This window comes from Lagenorhynchus albirostris, chromosome 11 (assembly GCF_949774975.1).
Source record: "Lagenorhynchus albirostris chromosome 11, mLagAlb1.1, whole genome shotgun sequence".
NCBI classification, from domain to species: domain Eukaryota; kingdom Metazoa; phylum Chordata; class Mammalia; order Artiodactyla; family Delphinidae; genus Lagenorhynchus; species Lagenorhynchus albirostris.
In genome coordinates this window covers 86,690,740-86,710,450 of record NC_083105.1, presented here as the reverse complement: position 1 = coordinate 86,710,450, position 19,711 = coordinate 86,690,740, and the positions used below count along the sequence as shown (strand labels likewise).

Sequence of the window (19,711 nt, the reverse complement as noted above, 5' to 3'; positions counted from 1 at the left end):
TTTTAAGCAATGTGATGGCATAATCTGATCTGCATTCTAAAACAATAACTCAGGCTGCAATGTGGAAACAGACCGGTGAGGAGGCCAGATTAGATACAAGAAGGCCAACAAGAGACTACCGTAAAATTCTAGGCAAGAGGCCACTGTCATCTGGAAGAGGATGGCAGAGGCAATGGTGGAAAATAAGGACTAGAGATAAAGAGAGAGAAACGATCTTCACAAACATCAAAATGTCCTTCAGCAATACCCGGTAACAATTTCTCAAGAAGAATGTGTTTGAAAAGTGATTAATAATAATAGCAAAACAAACAAAACCAAAATAACAACTACATACATGTCCGGCACCAATACAGTGGCTCACTTTAAAACTGTATGATCATTTCATCTCGAGACCAGGATGAAGTTCTGAACACTAAGAAGGTGGTCTCAGACACACCATCCCACACCCTTTCCTTCTCCCAGTGCTGTAGCCTTCATGGGAATGATCTTGGGTCCTTCTAGCACAGGCAGCATCTCCTTCCAAAAGAAGGAGGCTGCTGTCATGTGGTTGCAAAGGCTTTGGAAGAATAGCTATCCATTCTATTGTTCATTCAGCTCGTTTTCATTTACCACCTGCTATGCTATGCGCCAGGCCCTGTCTAGGTGCTGCCTTCAAGGAGCTCACAGTCTGGCGCGCAGAAAGCACGTGAACAAATCACTGCTATTCGATAGTATGGTGACAGATATATACACAAATTTGGGTGGGGTGGGGGGGCAGGGGACAGATTTTTAGTTGATATGGCAGGCAATGGAGATTTGGGAGAGGGAACTGGGACGGTTATAGAGACATGAAGATGCTTTAGCTGGATATTGAAAAATAAGAATGCATCAGACGAGGAAAGGAAGAATATTCCGGGCAGAGGGAATAAAAAAAGCACAACTTTTTGGGGGAAATGCAAGTCATGTGGTAATTACAGAGTACAGTTGACCTTTGAACAGTGGGGGGATGAGGGACCCCGACTCTCCGCACAGTCAAAAATTCTCCTGTTGGGCTTCCCTGGTGGCGCAGTGGTTGGGAGTCCGCCTGCCGATGCGGGGGACACGGGTTCGTGCCCCGGTCTGGAAGGATCCCACATGCCGCGGAGCGGCTGGGCCCGTGAGCCGTGGCCGCTGGGTCTGTGCGTCCGGAGCCTGTGCTCCGCAACGGGAGAGGCCACGGCAGTGAGAGGCCTGCGTACCACCAAAAAAAAAAAAAAAAAAAAAAAAAAAAAAAAATTCTCCTGTTAACTTATAATCAGCCCTTCTTATACTCGTTCCTCTGTATTCATGGTTCTGAACCCATGATTCAACCCACGGCAGATGGGACAGTGCTTTAGTACTTACCTCTGGAAAAAATCTGCGTATAAGTGGACCCATCCTTAAACCCATGTTGTTTAAGGATCAACTGTATAAAGTAATGAGAAGCAGAAGAAAGAAGGTGGATGGCTATTACTAAGCTTATATTATTTTATATTCTCCGAGAGTTCAGATATTGAAGGCCTGTGTGCCCCGTATGAAGTTTGAACTTTATCCTGTAGGTGGTAATCAGGCAGGGTTAACTTGACCAAGACTGATCCCCCGTGGTGCAGAAAAGAAAAGTGGCCTCTGATAAAGTTCCATGGAGACCAGCAGGGGTCAGGCGCTGAAGGCCTTCAATCCTGGCCAATAGCAAGACCGGGATCCCTGCCCTCCCATCATGCCAGGGAAGAGGCTAGCTCTTGCCGAACCATGAGCTGATTGATAAATCCTTTTCTGGCAAGCTATGTCACTCACCTGTGTCTGCAAGGCTTGTCCTCTAGCTGCCAATCATGACTGCAGAGGGCTTTCCATCACCCACAAGCACTGAGCTGATAAACCAGACCAAAGCCAAGGCTCTGCCGTATCTTAATACTTTAACATCACAGTCTTTGAATCACACACACCTAGTTAGACGACTAATATGTCAGCCTAGTTTAAGGGTCCCTCTCCTGGAGTCCAGAAAGTCTAGGATCTCATCATTTGTAATTATGGAAAGGCAGCAGAGTATCTGCCAGCCACTACTTGGCCTTCTCTGTGAGCTTCCTCCACTGACACTGCTCCAGCAGACGTGGTGAGTGCGCCGTTAGGCCACTTGCTCTTGTGTGCGCGGCGGGCAGAGAGGAGCGACCTAAGAGAAGTTACACAAACAGATTTAAGGTTTTTTTTTTTTTTTTTTGCTGTACGCGGGCCTCTCACTGTTGTGGTCTCTCCTGTTGCGGAGCACAGGCTCCGGACACGCAGGCTCAGCGGCCATGGCTCACGGGCCCAGCCGCTCCGCGGCATGTGGGATCTTCCCGGACCGGGGCACGAACCCGTGTCCCCTGCATCGGCAGGCGGACTCTCAACCACTGTGCAACCAGGGAAGCCCAGATGTACGTTTTATAATGACAGCCGTTGGCAGCAGGGTGGAGGGCGTTGCAGGGAGGCAAGTTCATAAGAGTGAAACCTGTCAGAAAGTTCTTGAATGAGCCCATATAACAGAGGATAAACCCTGAACTACCACAGTGGCAGAGAGGTCAGGGAAGAGGGGATGGAGTCAAGAGATATTTACAAAATAAAACTGCATTGGGGAAGTGGTTAGTACAGAGGACAGATTCAAACATAAGACCCAGGTGTCAGCTCTAGTGATTCGTGGGCTATAGTATCATTACCGGAGGCAGGAAACAGAGAAGAGAAGCCAGCTGGGGAGAGAGGGCATTTAATTTTGAACACGTGGAAGGTAAGGAACCTCTGGGACACTGAAGACAGTACCCGGTGGGGGGAAAGAATGGGTCTGTCTTTACTCACCACTACCTCCCCAGAATTAGCACTGTCCCTAGTACACAGCACAAAGTGCTTAATAAATGCTTGATGAATGAATGGGTGAACTCATTTTATACAGAATCACCAAAATTTTAGGAAAGCATAGTTTCGCTGGCTGCAGGACATATTTATTTTGGCGGCAAGTCCAACACATGTGAAAGGGAATTTCTGGTGCATCAGAGCCTTATTTTAAATTTTAACTCAACTCTGACTATATTTTATTGATTCTTGATTTGTACTAAATTTTACGGATCATATAGAAGTACTGTATTTTTTAAATAACCAACAAGGACCTACTGTATAGCAAAAGGAACTATACTCAATGTTTTGTAATAAGGGAAAAGAATCTGAAAAAGAATATGTGTATGTATATATATGTATGTATAACTGAATCTCTGTGCTATATACCTGTAACTAACATGATACTGTAAATCAACTATACCTTAATTTGAAAAATCACATTTGAACAGGACCAATAGATACGTGTAAATAAACAAGTAAATACAAATAAAATTACGATTAAAGCTTATTTTATGAAAACTAAAAGAAGTACTATATTTTTTCTTGAGTCCATACATATCACTGGCCTTTGGGTTTGAAGAAGTCCTCCAATAATCCCCATCTCATCTGGAAGCGCCTGCCAACTGTAGTTACTTCAGTTCTTAATGACCTTGTGCGTTACAGTCAAAGTCTATGTCAGGCTTTAACAAGAAAAAGCAATTAGGAAATGTATACGTTTTATGGCTCCAAAATTAACAATACTTTGTGAATGTGCTATCATCTGAATAGTAGATAAGACCCAAAATGTATATAAAAGCAGAGTAGACCAAACCCTAGAGAGAGAAAAATTTAAGCAAAATAATCATATAAGGAGCTGCTAGCCTGTGCTTTATTAACAGCAGACCACCTCAAGTAAAGACACTACTGAATGAATTTAATTTGCTATTGTCTTTTTCTCAGCACCTTTTTTTTTCTTCGTAAAGAGTTAGAAGGTCTGAGTCTCAGTAAACAGGAAAAATAAAATTCGGCAAGAAAAATTCTATGAAAAATAGTTTTCAGAGTATAAAACGTTGGTTATCCTCAAAAAGCACTTCTGTTTCCATTACAGACAGCACACCCACACGCTATCCTGAATTTCTCCACCACACTTATCCCCTCACCTATCTTTCTGTCAAGCTGCTAACATATTGCCTTAATTCACAATTTGCCCAGATTCTCTCCTTCACTTAGCTTCTGCGTCCTCTGTCCTGTCAGCCTCCATAGAGGTGACACAGGAAAGGATAAGAACCTAACATTTTTGCCTCAAAAATTCTTCTTTATCAGGCCTAATTCTCAGCCTGAACCCACATTGGGGCCACTGCAGATTCGGCCTGAGCCCTGGGAAATGTGGAGCAGCTCTGGCTTCAGGGGGATGATTTGGGGGAGTGGCCACCCAAAGCTGTGGGTATCACCGTCAAGTTACACCTGCAGTCTTCTGACCCTGGCCTTCGGGGATGGCTCTGGGAACTCGGCTTCTGTCTTATTTTCAAAACACAGCCCCAGGTTGCCCTTCCAGATTCCTGGTGCCCAGCTCAGACTCAGTTCCAGAAAGGTGCTTCCGCCTTGTTCTCAAAAATGGTGCCTGATTTTGACCCCCAGGCTGGAAACTTCCACCTTGTTCCCTTGAGTCCCTGCCTGGATTAAATGATCAGCTTTCCAAGCCTCTAGAAGGATGCAACCCTGCCTTCCTCTGGCCAATACCTCCCCAAAGCTGCCAGTCGCCAAAACCCCCCGCCTAGTGGCTGGGAACCTGAAATCCATGGCTGTTTAACCTGGCTCTCTGGGTATAGCTCCACCCTCCCCCAATCTTCATGCCTGAGCTTTGCACACTACTGGCATATCGGGTTTTTTTTTCTTTTTTTTAATTGAAGGAGTTGGTTTACAGTGTTTTGTTACTTTCAGGCGTACAGCAAATGGATGCGGTTATACACATACATCTATATCTATTCTTTCTCAGATTCTTTTCATTATAGGTTATCATAAGATATTAAATATAGTTCCCTATGTTATACAATAGGTCCTTGTTGTTTACCTATTTTATATATAGTAGTGTGTATACGTTAATCCGAAACTCCTAACTTATCCCTCCCTCCCCCCTTTCCCCTTTGGTAACCATAAGTTTGTTTTCTTTTCTTTTTAATTTATTTTATGGAAGTATAGTTGATTTACAATGTTGTGTTAATCTCTACTGTAGAGCAAAGTGATTCTGTTATACATTCTTTTTCATATTCTTTTCCATTATGGTTTATCACAGGTTATTGTGTATAGCTCCCTGTGCTATCCAGTAGGATCTTGTTGTTTATCTACCCTATATATAATAATAGTTTGCATCTTCTAATCCCAAACTCCCACTCCATCCCTCCCCCACTCCCCCCGCCTGTGACAGCCACAAGTCTGTTCTCTATGCCTGTGAGTCTGTTCCTGTTTCGTAGATAAGTTCATTTGTGTCATATTTCAGATTCCACATATAAATGAAACCATATGGTAGTTATCTTTCTTTTACTCCTTATTATCTTCTGGTTACTGGAAACAGTTACCTAGGGTGAGAATCTTCATAACCCTTTCTGGCTACTAGCTGGACCGCCTTTTACCCTCCACAGCCAAATTAGCTTCCCTATTCTATCCCCACCCCAACCCTTCTTCACCCAGAAGTTCTGACCCTACAGATAAGAGGACATGTCAGGCCATGAGGGATGTCAAGAGTATTGTGCAAGCTCCCATGGGGTCTAAAGATTACAGGCCAATTAGCAGAAGGAGAGTAAACTGATTTGAACAAATACAGACATTAAGAAAATGTTCTCTGTACTCATTTTGTATCTTTTTATTCCCTGACCAAACTAATTAAGCCAGAGAAAATTCAGTGTTGATATGATCTAAGTTAATCAAATGTATCTTTATGCAGTTAAGAGACCTCTAATAGACTTAAGGAGTACAAATGAGCACAGCAAGAGCAGAGGCCTCCTGGTATGAAAACAAAAGCTCAAAACGAAGTCAAAATCAGATAGAAATGCCTTTCGACACTTGGACATTTGCCAGTAAGAAGGACCAAGATGAAGACACCAACTGAAGAAAAACAAAGATATACCAGCTTTTTCTCCAGGAAAACACCCTGTCATGTGAACCAAATCTAAGAAGAAAATGTTCTGTGGAACATTAACACCTCCTGAAAAGAGTTATCACTCCCATCGGACCTATGGGATGAGATTTGACTCAGTGGTAATTGGTGTCATGCAACCTTTTCAGTTGTTCCCAGCAAGCTTTAAGCCTGAGCCATAATCAGTCTTTGTACTAAACTTTACACACTGTCACATATTTTAGAAAGGTCCACACCGTGGCGAGACACACCATTCTTTACAACTCATTTTCATTTTGTTCTCAACCATAGACAACCTGTGACAATTTTCTTTAGAGAAAGGTCTTAATTTGTAATTATTTCTAAGTTTTAAAGACAAAGGCGTCTTACAGTTTACTCTCAACTACTCCGTGGAGCAACTAACTTCTAATCGTGTGCCTTCCTTTCCTCCGAGGATAACAGGTATTTGCAAGTCCTGTGATGACCCACTCTCCTCATCTGCTCAGTTACGGGACAATGAGAGGAACAGACGCTACTAATCCATTGTCAAGATACACAATCTTAATTCACTAGAAATTAATAATGTATCTTACATTGCACTTTCAGCGTATCATAATTATTATCCAACTATAATGATACAAATGTCCAATTGGCACAGCCTGAGGCATTCTCCATAACTAATTTATACTTCCCTAAATCCCAGACTCAACAGATTTATCTCTTCTCACCACTCACCAGCATGGAAAATTGATTTGACCACTTTTCTAGAGTTTTCCCCCCCATTGGTTCCCAAAATGCCTAAGAAATGCTTACATGCCATAAATGCTTAAGCAGATAAAAAAAGTAACATTATTATATGTTTGCACAGTGCATTCATTACGAAGCACTTTTACACCCCTAATCTCATTTTAACTTGGTGTCTCATAATAACACTGAAATACAAACACCAGGTATTATTAGTCCCGAACTGAAAATTATAAATTCAGGCTGAGAATAGTTACATGATTTGCCTGGCATCACAAATGTCATCATAGAAAGCCAGGTCTAAAACCCAGATCTGCAGACTCCATTCCCTACATATTTCTCTAACGTTGCCATTTAACCAAGGACGATAGGAGTAAATGCTCTGAATTATTTAATGGTAGTGGGATCATGTTCTGGATTCCTATAATATAGAACCAGTGTGCAAAGAATAATTTGCTTTCCTTTGAGAACCTGGATTTCTCTATCACGGAGGCGATGCTGTGATTTATAAGGAACATTCAGATGACAAAAATATGTTTCCCAAATATATTTGGTCTTCACGCCCAGTTCCTGACTTACAGCTCCCAAAACCCTTGGAATTTCCTGAACAATAAGAGCAAAGGGAACATCTTTTATAACATTTGGTCTCTTGTCCTCAGTTCCTGAAAATCCTTCAGAGCCATAAAGGTGAAAATGGTGTCTTGTTACGGATAACAAGCCCCTTCACACCACATCTGGGTTGATGTTAATGTAAGTGTCTTTTGGAAACCATCTAAGGATGGGGGCTCGTTGTCAGGGGGACCAATCATGAACAGAGGGTTGGAACTTTCAGTCCCACCCCCCTGATCTCCAGGGAGGGGAGAGGGGTTACAGGTTGAATCAAGCACCAATGGTCAAGGAGTTAATCCATCATGCTGACATAATGAAGCCTCCACAAAACACCCAAAGGATGGGGTTCAGAGAGCTTCCAGGCTGGGGAAACAGGGCGCTTCCACTTGCCACGAAGCAGGGCCCCAAGGTCCAGGAGAACAGAAGCTCCTTTGTTGGGGACCTCGCCCTATGTGCCTCTTCATCAGGCTGTTGATCTGTATCCTTTAATATCCTTTGTAATAAATCAGTAATCTAGTGAGTAAACGGGTTTCCTGAGTTCTGTAAGCCATTCTAGCAAACTAATAGAACCCAAGAAGGAGGTCGTGGAAACCTCTGATTCGGTCAGAAGTACAGGTGACAACTCGGATTTGCGATTGGCATCCTGAGTTGGGGGGAGTCACTGGAACTTCCCATTTGTAGCCGGTTGGTCAAAAGTACAAGTAATAACCTGGGCTCATGAGTGATGTCTGAAGTGGAGCGTGGTCTTGTGGGACTGAGTTCTTTACCTGTGGAATCTGATGCTAACTCCGGGTAGGTAGTGTCAGAATTGAGTTGAATTGTAAGACTCCCAGCTGGTGTGTGAGAAGTGCTTGGTGGTATGGGAAAGTCTCCACATAGTCTCCACACACACACACATTGGATTTGGGTCCAGAACCCATTTAACAGAAACCAAAATAGAAACCAGTTGGAACTGGTCTTATTTCTCCTTCCAAAGTGGGCCACTAGGGCACTCAAAGTCAAAGGGCAACTACAGTGCTGTATAGGATCCTAGAGCCTGCATATCTGTACTCTACTTTTTTCCCTCTCAGATAGCTACGAAAGAATTTCTCCATTTCCTCTAAGAGTATTTATATAAGGGAAGCAAAAACCTTAAAATGGTTTCAAGGTGATTGCGTGATAAAAATTAACAATGAATCCACCAGAACCCATGACTTTTTTTTTTTTTTTTTTTTTTTTGTGGTATGCGGGCCTCTCACTGTTGTGGCCTCTCCCATTGAGGAGCACAGGCTCCGGACGCGCAGGCTCAGCGGCCATGGCTCACGGGCCCAGCCGCTCCATGGCATGTGGGATCTTCCCGGACCGGGGTACAAACCCATGTCCCCTGCATCGGCAGGCGGACTCTCAACCACTGCGCCACCAGGGAAGCCCCAGAACCCATGACTTTTTAAGAAAAAAATAGAAACAAGATAATAAACAATAACACTTTGGGGGACTTCCCTTGTGGCACAGTGGTTAAGAATCCTCCTGCCATTGCAGGGGACACAGGTTCAAGCTCTGGTCCGGGAAGATCCCACATGCCACAGAGCAACTAAGCCCGTGCGCCACAACTATTGAGCCCAAGTGCCACAACTACTGAAGCCCACACACTTAGAGCCCGTGTTCCACAAGAGAAGCTACCACAATGAGAAGCCCACATACTGCAACGAAGAGTAGCTCTCAGTCGCCACAACTAGAGAAAGCCCGCATGCAGCAACAAAGACCCAACGCAGTCAAAAATTAATTAATTAATTTAAAATAATAATAATAATACTTTGGAAATCAGACAGGCCACGTTTTACATGCCAGTCCTCCACTTGCGAGCTCTAGAGCCTTGAATAAGATATTTAACCCTCTTCAGTCTCAGTTTCACCCATGAAATGAAGACCAGAGTAACAACCACACAGAGTTGCTATAAGGACAGAGTGAGATAACCTGTGAAGAAGCTAAGGCAGGCAGTTGTCCAGGTCAGCACATGGAGTGCATTTGCCTTACAGCTGAAATACTGAAATTTCCCAGCCTCTCTTGAAGCTAGACACAGCCATGAGATTCAATCCTGGCCACTGACATATCAGCAGGAGTCTGTCCAGATTTCCTCTTCTGTTTCCTCTCTGTCCTACTGGGATCCTGGATCAAAACTAGAAGGTTCCTTGGCCACCAGCTAAAGACGTTCAAGCAGGAGCCTGGGAACTTGATGGCACTGTGTAGCCACCATCTAGCTCTAAGCTACTCACCTCCTAATTCCTAACTATTGCTTGAGATAAACAAATACCTGTTTGGTTAAGCTCCTGTGTCAGGTCTCAGCCAAACACAGGTCTGACAACATGAACCAACACAGGCTTGGCAAAGATCTATGCCCACCAAACAGTCCCCTCAGTTTCCTTCTAGTTGAAAAGGTATATGTTTGGAAAATGATTACAAACATATTGTTAAGTAGAAAAGCAAGCTACCAAATGATGTAGATTACATAGTAGAATCTAAATTTCGTTAGGAGAAAAACACTGCTCTGAGACTCGGGAATACCCAGGAGCTCAGAGGATTCTATTAAGCACATTACTGTGAAAAAAAATGTGTATTTTCATTCTAACAAAGTCATTTTGACAAAACTACTTCAAAATATCCTGCTGGGTTTCCCCTGGGCCAAGGGCATTGTGGGTCCACGCCAAGTGGAAGATGTCAGGGAGTTTATGGCGACCAGAGCAGCTGGAAATGTCTGTCTGTGGTGCATTAATGATATTTTGTGATTCTTTACACATGGCCTTGGGTAGATATTTTGAGGAAAAATGACTCGTCTAGTTTGTGATGTATTTCACGTGACTATCCAGCACAATGTAAGAGAATGGTGGGCCGACCATATATTTATTACACCAAAGAAAATATTTATTAAATTATATCAACACAGTTGTGGTTTCTAACTTTCCTGCTACTCCCTCACTCATTGCCAAGGAAATTTATGCTCTTTCTGGGTAAAAATATGTCTTAGGCCAAAATAGCATTTATTCGGTATTATATACAAATGTGGGACCATGTAGGCTTCCAAGGGAGAGGCAGAGCAGGAAAGAGCTGATCCCAGCCTAGGGGATGGAGGTATCCTCAAGTATTCTCAAAGTGGGAACACCTACCATCACACTGTCCCCTCCAAACACACACACACATGCACTGCATATTCTAGAAAACCTCCATGAGGATTAAAATTCGGCCCTTCATGCCTAGTAATATTCAACAAATATTTCACCAAAATACATTTATAGAGCCATTTGAAAACAGCTGCATCAAACTGTCCTGCTTGGTCTCCTATAGTTCAAGCCAGGGCACAGCAGTGGTCCAGCCCAGGTGGGACATACATAGGCAGGGAGAGCAGCTGGAAATGAGCATCTATATTAAGTGTGAAGCACTGCACGAGGCACAAAAATGAGTTTCCTCAAAAGCTCACAAGATGGTATTGAGATCAGCAGATACAGACTTCTAGAAAACTGTGATAGGTGATTAGGCAGATAACTGCATAGGAGGCAGACTTGAATAAATTTGATAATAAAGCCATGGGAAGTCATAGGAGGTCCAAATAAGAAGCAACTAACTGTAATTACAAAGTATACAGCATCTCACTAGGGCCCTTGTGGACCCTCCAGCCTTGATTCAGGACCTGTTAACTTTCCACATCACACAAAGAATCTTGGATTGCATCTTGGCAACAACAACAAAGCAGTGATTAAAATAGGCAAAGGAGTAATATCAATAATAATGACAGCTGACATATATGGAGCATTTAGGGGAGAAGTGTAATATATAATTAAACTAAATACATTAAAATATATAATTAAAAGTGTGATATAAAGTTATACATCTGAGTTAGCAAAGGAGTGATTTAGCATTATCTTGCTGAAAGGGAGTGGAGGGATGCTTTGTTCAACTGACAACACAGAGCCCAGCTCACTCACCTGCATTTCTGCCCAATCAACACACACTACTTTCTTCCCACAGGGAGCGTGAATGAAGCCTAACAATTAACTGACAACTTAGCTTCCTGATAACAAGCTAGAAATCTTTCACTGAGAAATAAGAGGGCCCAGGTATAGACACCCTTTGATGCAAACTGATTCTCCAGGATTTCTATAAATTAGTTAGTCATTTCAGAATCTCTTCAGAAGAATACACAGGTAACCTTTTTTCAAGTCTACCCATTGAACTGGTTCAGCCCTTTGTAATGACTGTGCACACACAGAGTGATGTGATGACTTTCACGTTCTAAGAAAAAAGCATTTTTCCTTTATTATTCAGGGATGGTTCCTTGGTCTTGCAGCTGGTACACAGAGACACAAAATTCATGTGCACACACTTGAAAAAGAAAATGTTTCCTGCTATCTTACTGCTGCAACTTACCGGATAAGATTGGAAGTTAGTTTGTATTTCTTTAATCATTTCTTCTCTTCAAATCTATTTTCTAGCACAAAGTCAGTTAGTATGATTGAAAGCCCTCATCTATAAAATCCTATTTTGGGTTTCTTTAAAATCTTTTCTATTTGATGAGCTGTTAAAGGAGATTGCTTCCTTATCTCTTCTTCATTTCATAGCAAGTTGATATCAGTATTTGTACAAAGAAGATGCTGTGAATTGGCTTACTCAACCTCAATTCCACCCTTTTTCTAGCTTCCTGCTAAAGCTTGATTGCTTTAAAAACTGCCCCTCCTGGACTTCTTTGCAACTAGTGTTCTGGATGTAATTAATCTTACCCACTAGATGCACTTGAGGGAGGTTTGGAGGGAGGAGGTGAGTTGCAACCCATCTTCCTGGCCCTGTTTCTGCCAATGGCAGTGGCCACGGTGGTTTTCTAATCCCTAAACCACAGTTATGGCAGTAAAGTTCTTGGGCTAAGTAATTCCAGGAGCCACCTCTTGACTCCAACTCCTCTATTCGCCTAACGATTTTTTAAGTGCCTAATGCCCAACATGAAATATCCTTCTGCTAAAAACACCTAGGAAGGGCTTCCCTGGTGGCGCAGTGGTTGAGAGTACGCCTGCCGATGCAGGGGACACGGGTTCGTGCCCCGGTCCAGGAGGATCCCACATGCCATGGAGCGTCTGAGCCCGTGAGCCATGGCCACTGAGCCTGCACATCCGGAGCCTGTGCTCTGTAACGGGAGAGGCCACAACAGTGAGAAGCCCGCGTACCGAAAAAAAAAAAAAAAAAAAAAAAAAACGCCTAGGAAGATTTCTGACTAATGCAATTATATTCTTCATTCCTCAGTCTAAAGATGCAGTATATGAACCAGGACAACATTAATCAACCTAAAACATTTACATAAGGCTGTGTAGTTTACAGCATACCTGGACATGCATTATATGACATGTCCTTGACCTCAACTCTGTGAGTGGACAGGTACTGCTCTCGCCACTGCACAAATGAGAAAGCTGAACCTCAGAAGAGTTAGGTGACTTAGCAAGGCATTTAGTTAGGAAGAGATGGAGACAAAATTCAATTCTACATTTTATGACTGTTAATCGTTTGCTTTGACATAAGGAAGGCTCCCAAGGGCAAATGAAGAAGAGAGAAAAAGCACAAGGATGCTGGCCATGAATTAAACCTTCTATTTCCTATTTTAAAATAAAGTTTTTCAACTGTATCATTATACATACTCTAAAATCGTTAAATTGGATGAAAACACCTAAGAATGAACTAGCAAATGGGAGCTATTTCATAGAGCACGTGACTTTGGATCTGGTACTGCCTGTGCCTCAAACTTTATAAGATGCCTCCTCTGTAGAATCTTTGCTATTAATACAGATATATGTTTTCCACCTCTGACCATGAATTCTCTTTCTGCACAATCATCTGGCCAAACCAAGAGTAGTGTGAAGACTTGGGGAAGCCGACATTCATTTCTCAATTTCTTCCTAACGGCAATTTCACCTAAGATCCACTTCCCATCTCCAACTACGGCTCCCTAGAAATAAAGACTTCCTTTTTCCCCCCACTAGCTACATAGATATATTTTAGTAAAACATTTGATTTCAATGCTTAGGAAACCGCAAAGAAAAACATTAAGGAAGCAAAGCTTGATTCAGACCACTTCAAAAGTGGTCAAATACTTTTTCTCTCCATCTCCACCACTCCTACACTTTATAGCAGTAATCTAACCACAGGGTTAAGATTCACAAGCTCTAAGAAGCAACTTCTGACCATATGGTCCCCACTCCCTGAGTATCAGCCCTAAGAAAACATTCCAGTGTTGCAAATCTTCAAGATCATACCAGAGCCAACCTCAAAGCAGTGGAATTCCACAATTCCCTGATCTTGCTTCCTTCTCTGCTTGCTTTCTTCAGTCTCATATGACTCAAATCAGAAGGGCTAGGAAATCTGTTACTCTGTAATATCCTACTGCTGCCCCTGCATCACAACATTATTTGATTTCTTCACGAAAAAAATGACAGTATAAAGGGAAGCATTTCTAATTCAGAAAAGTAAGAAGATGAAAAGAAGTAGATCTGATTAGTTAGGCAACATCAATTATCCCTTCCCTATGATATCAAGACATAGAAGAGACTATATTGAAAGGCAACAAACTCTGTACTAACCTGGGGGAAGAGAGAATAAGTTGAATTGTCAATGGTGAATGAGTATAAAAACTCCCCATCGTACCACATGCTCTTCCCCATGGGGGAATTCATTTTAGTCATAGCAAAGAGATGGGCGGGGTCACAGCAGTCTTCCATCTGTTTCCTAGGAGAGAAAACAGAGAGAGAAAAGAACAGCAGGTTAAGTGAGCAGCAGACTCATTCACTTGTCATTCCCACAGAGACGTGCAGCCTTACTTCAGTGCCAGCTCACAAAAGCATCTGTGTCTCCAGGGTGATTAGACTACTATTAATTCATTCTTTCAGCCATCAGAATGCATGACTGGAATATTTCATAATTTTTAAAAAGTTAAAAAAAAATGCTTCAGCTGGTAGGACTGTAAATTGGTTCAGGCACTATGGAAAACAGTATGGAGACCCCTCAAAAAATTAAGACGAGAACCACCATGTGACCCAGCTATTCCACTTCTGGGTATTTATCACAAGAACACAAAAACACTCATTGGAAAAGGTATATGCACCCTCATGTTCACGGCAGCATTACAGTTGTCCCTGGGTATCTGCAGGGAATTGGTTCCAGGACCTGCCTCAGATACCAAAATCCACAGATGCTCAAGTCCCATAATCGACCCCCTGTATCTGAAGTTCTGCCTCCACAGATTCAACCAACCTCAGATCGTGCAGTACTGTATGTATTTATTGAAAAAGTCCATGTATAAGTGAACCTGTGCAGTTCAAGCCCATGTTGTTCAAAGGTCAACTGTATTTACACTAGCCAAGATATAAAATCAACCTAAGTGTCCATTTATGAATGAATGGTAAAGAAGATGTGGTATATATACACCACGGAATACTACTCAGGCATGAAAAAGAATGAAATCCTGCCATTTTTGACAACGTGGATGACCCTTGAAGGTATTATGCTAAGTGACATAAATCAGATGAGAAAGACTGTCTGATTTCACTCATATGCAGAATCTAAGAAAACAAAACAAAACAAAACAAAACAAAAACAAACTCATAGTTGCAGAGACCAGATGAGTGGTTACCAGAAGGGACAGAGGTTGGGGGGTGGGAGAAATTGGGTGAAGGGGTCAACTGTCTGCTGATGGATGGTAACTAGACACATGGTGGTGATCAATTTGTAGTGTATGCAGATGTTAAATTATAATGCTGTACTCCTGAAACTGATATAACTAAACAAAAAGAAAGAAAAACATCAGCTCTCACATGCAGTTGAAATATGTCCAAAGACAAAAATAATCATTATAATTACAGATTGATGGATTTAAACGTCCAGGAGCAGAAAAGGCTTGGATGCCTAATGCATCTTCATGGTGATTTAACAATCAGATGGTTACATTTGGGGACCACGGACTTTACGTGACCTGTACGGAGTAGGGAATACACAGAGGAGCCCCAAAGAGGGTGCATGTCCCCCCAAACTGAGGGCACGATCAAAGAACCACCCCTGGGAAATCCTTTTAAATAGAAACAGAATGAGAGGAAGGATGTGATTTCAGGCACCGGTGAAGCAACCTGCCTTTCAACTGGTAAATTGCGGGCCTTTCCGGTTCTCGTTTTGTCTGATCTCTCAGAAGTGTGGGACACAGCTGAGCACCGGGACTTGGCGAAGGTCTCCTCACTCTCTTTGTGTCTGAAACACCAGGGTCTCCTGGGTCTCCTCCCCTTGTCCTGGGCTGGCTCGCTGGCGCTCCTCTGCTTGCCCCTCACATGGTGGCCATGTTGCTATTCTATAGGCTAAGCTTCACATTCTCCTCGAATTCAAAGCCTGTCAGAAACCAATTCCATTTCCTCACTGAGCCTTCAGGAGTAAAAGAACTCATTGCCCAGTCCCATGTCTAGAAGGACCAATAAGACAAATGGCTGACATATACCACTTCTGAATGGCGCCCCTAAATAGACCTGCTTGCTCAGATATCTTTGGCCACGAGTGGTACCCAAGCTTAGATCTGACGGCATGAGGAACTAGAGTACAGTCATCCCTGGTCTCCTCGAGGTTGGTTCCAGGACCCCCCCCATACCAAACCCCATGGATGCTCAGTCCCTTATATAAAATGGCACAGTGTTTGCAGACAACCTACACAATTTCTCCCGTGTACCTTAAATCATCTCTAGATTACTTTTTAGTGCACTACCTAATGCAGTGTGTTATGTAAATAGCTATAACTACAATGCAAATGCCATGTAAATAGTGGCCAGTGTGAGGCAAATGCAAGTTTTGCTTTTTAGAACTTTCTGGAAGTTTTCATTTTTCCAAATACTTTCCATCTACCCATTGGTTGAATCCTCAGAGGCAGAATCTGAGGATGAGGATTTGGGGGCAACTGTACTCGGGTTCAACTATTGGCTCTGCCACTTACTGACTCCATAACCCAGGAATGTTACTGGGCTTCAGAAACGGCCTCAGAGACTGTTCTTGAGAATTCCCTGAGAATGCACAGGTGAAGCATGTAGTACAAGTCTGACCTCATTGCAGAGATGAATAAATCGAGTCAGTGCCGGGAACTCTTCCCAACACCTGGTGCTTTCTGGCTGGCTTCCCCTTCACAAAAGTTTCAGCAGAAAGGACAGGGGAGAGGGGCTCGGGAAAATGGCCTTCATCTTTCAAAGTTGCTAGAATGTGCGTCCCTCTTGCTTCTACGTCATCATTCCATCAGCTGCTCTTTCCTTGCCTCCTCCATCTTTGGTAATTTTTATTGTGTTTCATTACCCAAAAGGCAGCCTGAACAGAGGCAGGGAAGTTTTATAGTGAATTGCCTACATCTTCTCAAAAAACCATCCTAGGTACTATAGTCAGTCAACATAGAACTAGACATGGCTTAAGACTGTCTTTAAAAACGAGGAGAATTATCTTAAGCATGACTCTCAACTTTTGGGGGTGAGTAAATTTTTGAGCCCCTATTCCATTTCTGGTGATATCTTACCACTTTTAGTCCTTACAGTAACCCTAAGAGATAATTAAGGGAATTATTACCATTATTATTCCTAATTCACATCTGAGGAAATGTATTAGGGCCATCACGGGACATGCTTTTTCCTCTCTGCATGCTGCCTGTTCAGGACCATTTTGACTCACCCTTACCTTTCTCTTTCCTGAAGGAATGCTTTCCAAACACCAGCCAAACACCTGCAACACACCAGGTGCCTTCCTAGATCTTTTCCCACTTAATTCTCACAGTGAGTGACCTTGGAGCTACACAGCTTTAGGATTCTTTTTTTCAGTAATTTAACTTGGGGCACGTCACTAGTGAGGTGGTAGGGCATGATTTTGCTCCCAGGTCTTTTTACTTCAAATCTGGTACTTACTTCCAGCCGGACCACAGCTCTCACTTCCAAACCAAACTAAACTTGCTATTGAGCACAAAATGCTACAGGAAATTCAGAAGAAAAATTTGTCCCAGCCATATAATGACACCCCATTTAATCTTTATTAAGCTAGCAGCTTACATATCACTTTGCACTGGCTTCCTCTATTCATCCCCAAAAAAACTAAGATAGAGCTGATTACATTACCTTAAACTTACAGACAATGGAACTGAAGCTCAGAGCAAGAGACCTGTTCAAGTCAAGTTCATGAGGTTCCTGCACTGTTGGTGGGAATGTAAACTGATTACAGCCTCTATGTAGAACAATATGGAGGTTCCTTAAAAAACTAAAAATAGAATTACCATATGATCCAGCAATCCCACTACTGGGCATATACCCTGAGAAAACCATAATTCAAAAAGATACATGTACCACAATGTTCATTGCAGCACTGTTTACAATAGCCAGGTCATGGAAGCAACCTAAATGTCCATCAACAGATGAATGGATAAACAAGGTGTGGCACATATATACAATGGAATATTACTCAGCCATAAAAAGGAACGAAATTGAGTTATTTGTAGTGAGGTGGATGGACCTAGAGTCTGTCATACAGAGTGAAGTAAGTCAGAAAGAGAAAAACAAATACCATATGCTAACGCATATATATGGAATCTATAAAAAAACAGTACTGATGAACCTAGTGGCAGGGCAGGAATAAAGATGCAGACGTAGAGAACAGACTTGAGGACAGAGCGGGAAGGGGAAGCTGGGACGAAGTGAGAGAGTAGCATTGACATATATACACTACCAAATGTAAAATAGATAGCTAGTGGGAAGCAGCCGCATAGCACAGGGAGATCAACTCGATGCTTTGTGATGACCTAGAGGGATGGGATGGCGGGTGGGGAGGGAGGCTCAAGAGGAAGGGGATATGGGGATATACGTATACATAGAGCTGATTCACTTTGTTGTACAGGAGAAACTAATACAACATTGTAAAGCAATTATACTGCAATAAAGATGTGGGGGAAAGAAGTTCATGAGGTTAATAAATGTTTGCTTAATTATTGATTAAATGTGTGTTAGATGGACTCAAATTCACATGTTTTCCCTCAGCTTCATCATGTTCAGGGCAATCATACCCTGAGTGGGAAAACCAAATACTCGACAGAAAATAGAAAGTGTCACATGTGTACAAAGACTTTTAAAAATCTAAGAGTTACAGCAAATTCAAAATAATCATAGCACCATTTGCAATATGGGAGTGCTTTTCTTAGAAACTTTTGGACTTTTCCCTCCATCCAGAGTGCCTTCCCATCTCCTTTCTGCCATGCGCATGTCTGGAGGGTGGCTGAAAAGGGACCACAACATAGAAGTATGTTCACCCCCCATGCCTGAGAAGGGCCCACACGAGCTCACCAGCTGTATGGGCTACAACCACAGAAGCAAAAGCAGTAGTGGAAATAGCACTCCCAGCAGTAGAAGTGGTAATCATGGTAGTAGCAGTAGCAATGGTTTTTACAGAGTGCTTGCCTAACACTGTGCTAGGTTTGGGAGATATAAAATTGAATTTCACCTCCATCCAACCTGCAGGTGACCCTGGAGAGAAGACACATACCAGCTTTTAGAATGTTTAGAAAATTTGGTTCCCACCCCCTTTCTCATGCTTTGCATTAATGCTGCCCATTATTTGTGGCAGGCAATAAAATCACAGAGTTAAAAAAGTAAACCCATTTTTAAATTCAAGTTTAAATCTGCAGATTATTATGTTTCCGTTAAATGTGAGTTGAGTATTGGAGTTAAAATGTAAATGCTTTTTATTATGTGAATTCAAGCTTCAGCAGAGCTCCTGCTAAATGATGCTATAATTGCATCATGAAGGTAAGTATTAGGGAAGCCTGGGAGCCACTTGCTAAAAACTCACTCAGGTTCTCATCCCCTCCCAGTGAAAGCCATGCATATCAACTAAGCCAAGAAGACCTCACTGGCTTATTGTGCCAGGAAGACTGAGGTTCCGGTGAAACGAAACAGACAATAAGGGTGGAAATAAGGGTGGAAACCCAACCACTCAGTTAATAATGCCCAGTATCAGCATGAACCTTGCTGAAACTCTCTTGGATGCCATGTTCATCACTTTGGTCACCAGACATGAAGGAGGTTGGGAGGCTGTCACTCCAATGACTGACACTATCGTGCCCCTTCTGAGGAAGAACTGAATTTGAGAAAGCAGAGGTGAAGGAGAGTTTCACTTTGGTCTCAGTATTTGGCCAAACTCTGCCGTCACACTCCAGCTTTAGACTCAGCTAAACATCCAACTCAATGCCATTTCTGGCCTCCTTGTACACGTATGTGACAAACGCTTGTGTGATCATTTCCTTCACCATCGTATCTAAATAGGGTGTTGATGTTAGTAACATAAACAGGGAATAACATAAACACTAGAGTAACATAAACACTAGAGTTTGCTGTTTACAACTGAATGTGT

General features: G+C 42.5%; 1 protein-coding gene across 3 annotated transcripts in view; it reads right to left on the bottom strand.

Moving 5' to 3' along the window:
- ST8SIA1 (ST8 alpha-N-acetyl-neuraminide alpha-2,8-sialyltransferase 1) overlaps positions 1-19,711 on the bottom strand; it is a 152,397-nt gene that overhangs the window by 80,102 nt on the left and 52,584 nt on the right. For all 3 annotated transcript variants that reach the window (XM_060165322.1, XM_060165323.1, XM_060165324.1), the window contains exon 2: positions 13,894-14,038. In XM_060165322.1, coding sequence (XP_060021305.1) covers positions 13,894-14,038 — 145 coding nt within the window. The remainder of the gene's footprint in view (positions 1-13,893; positions 14,039-19,711) is intronic.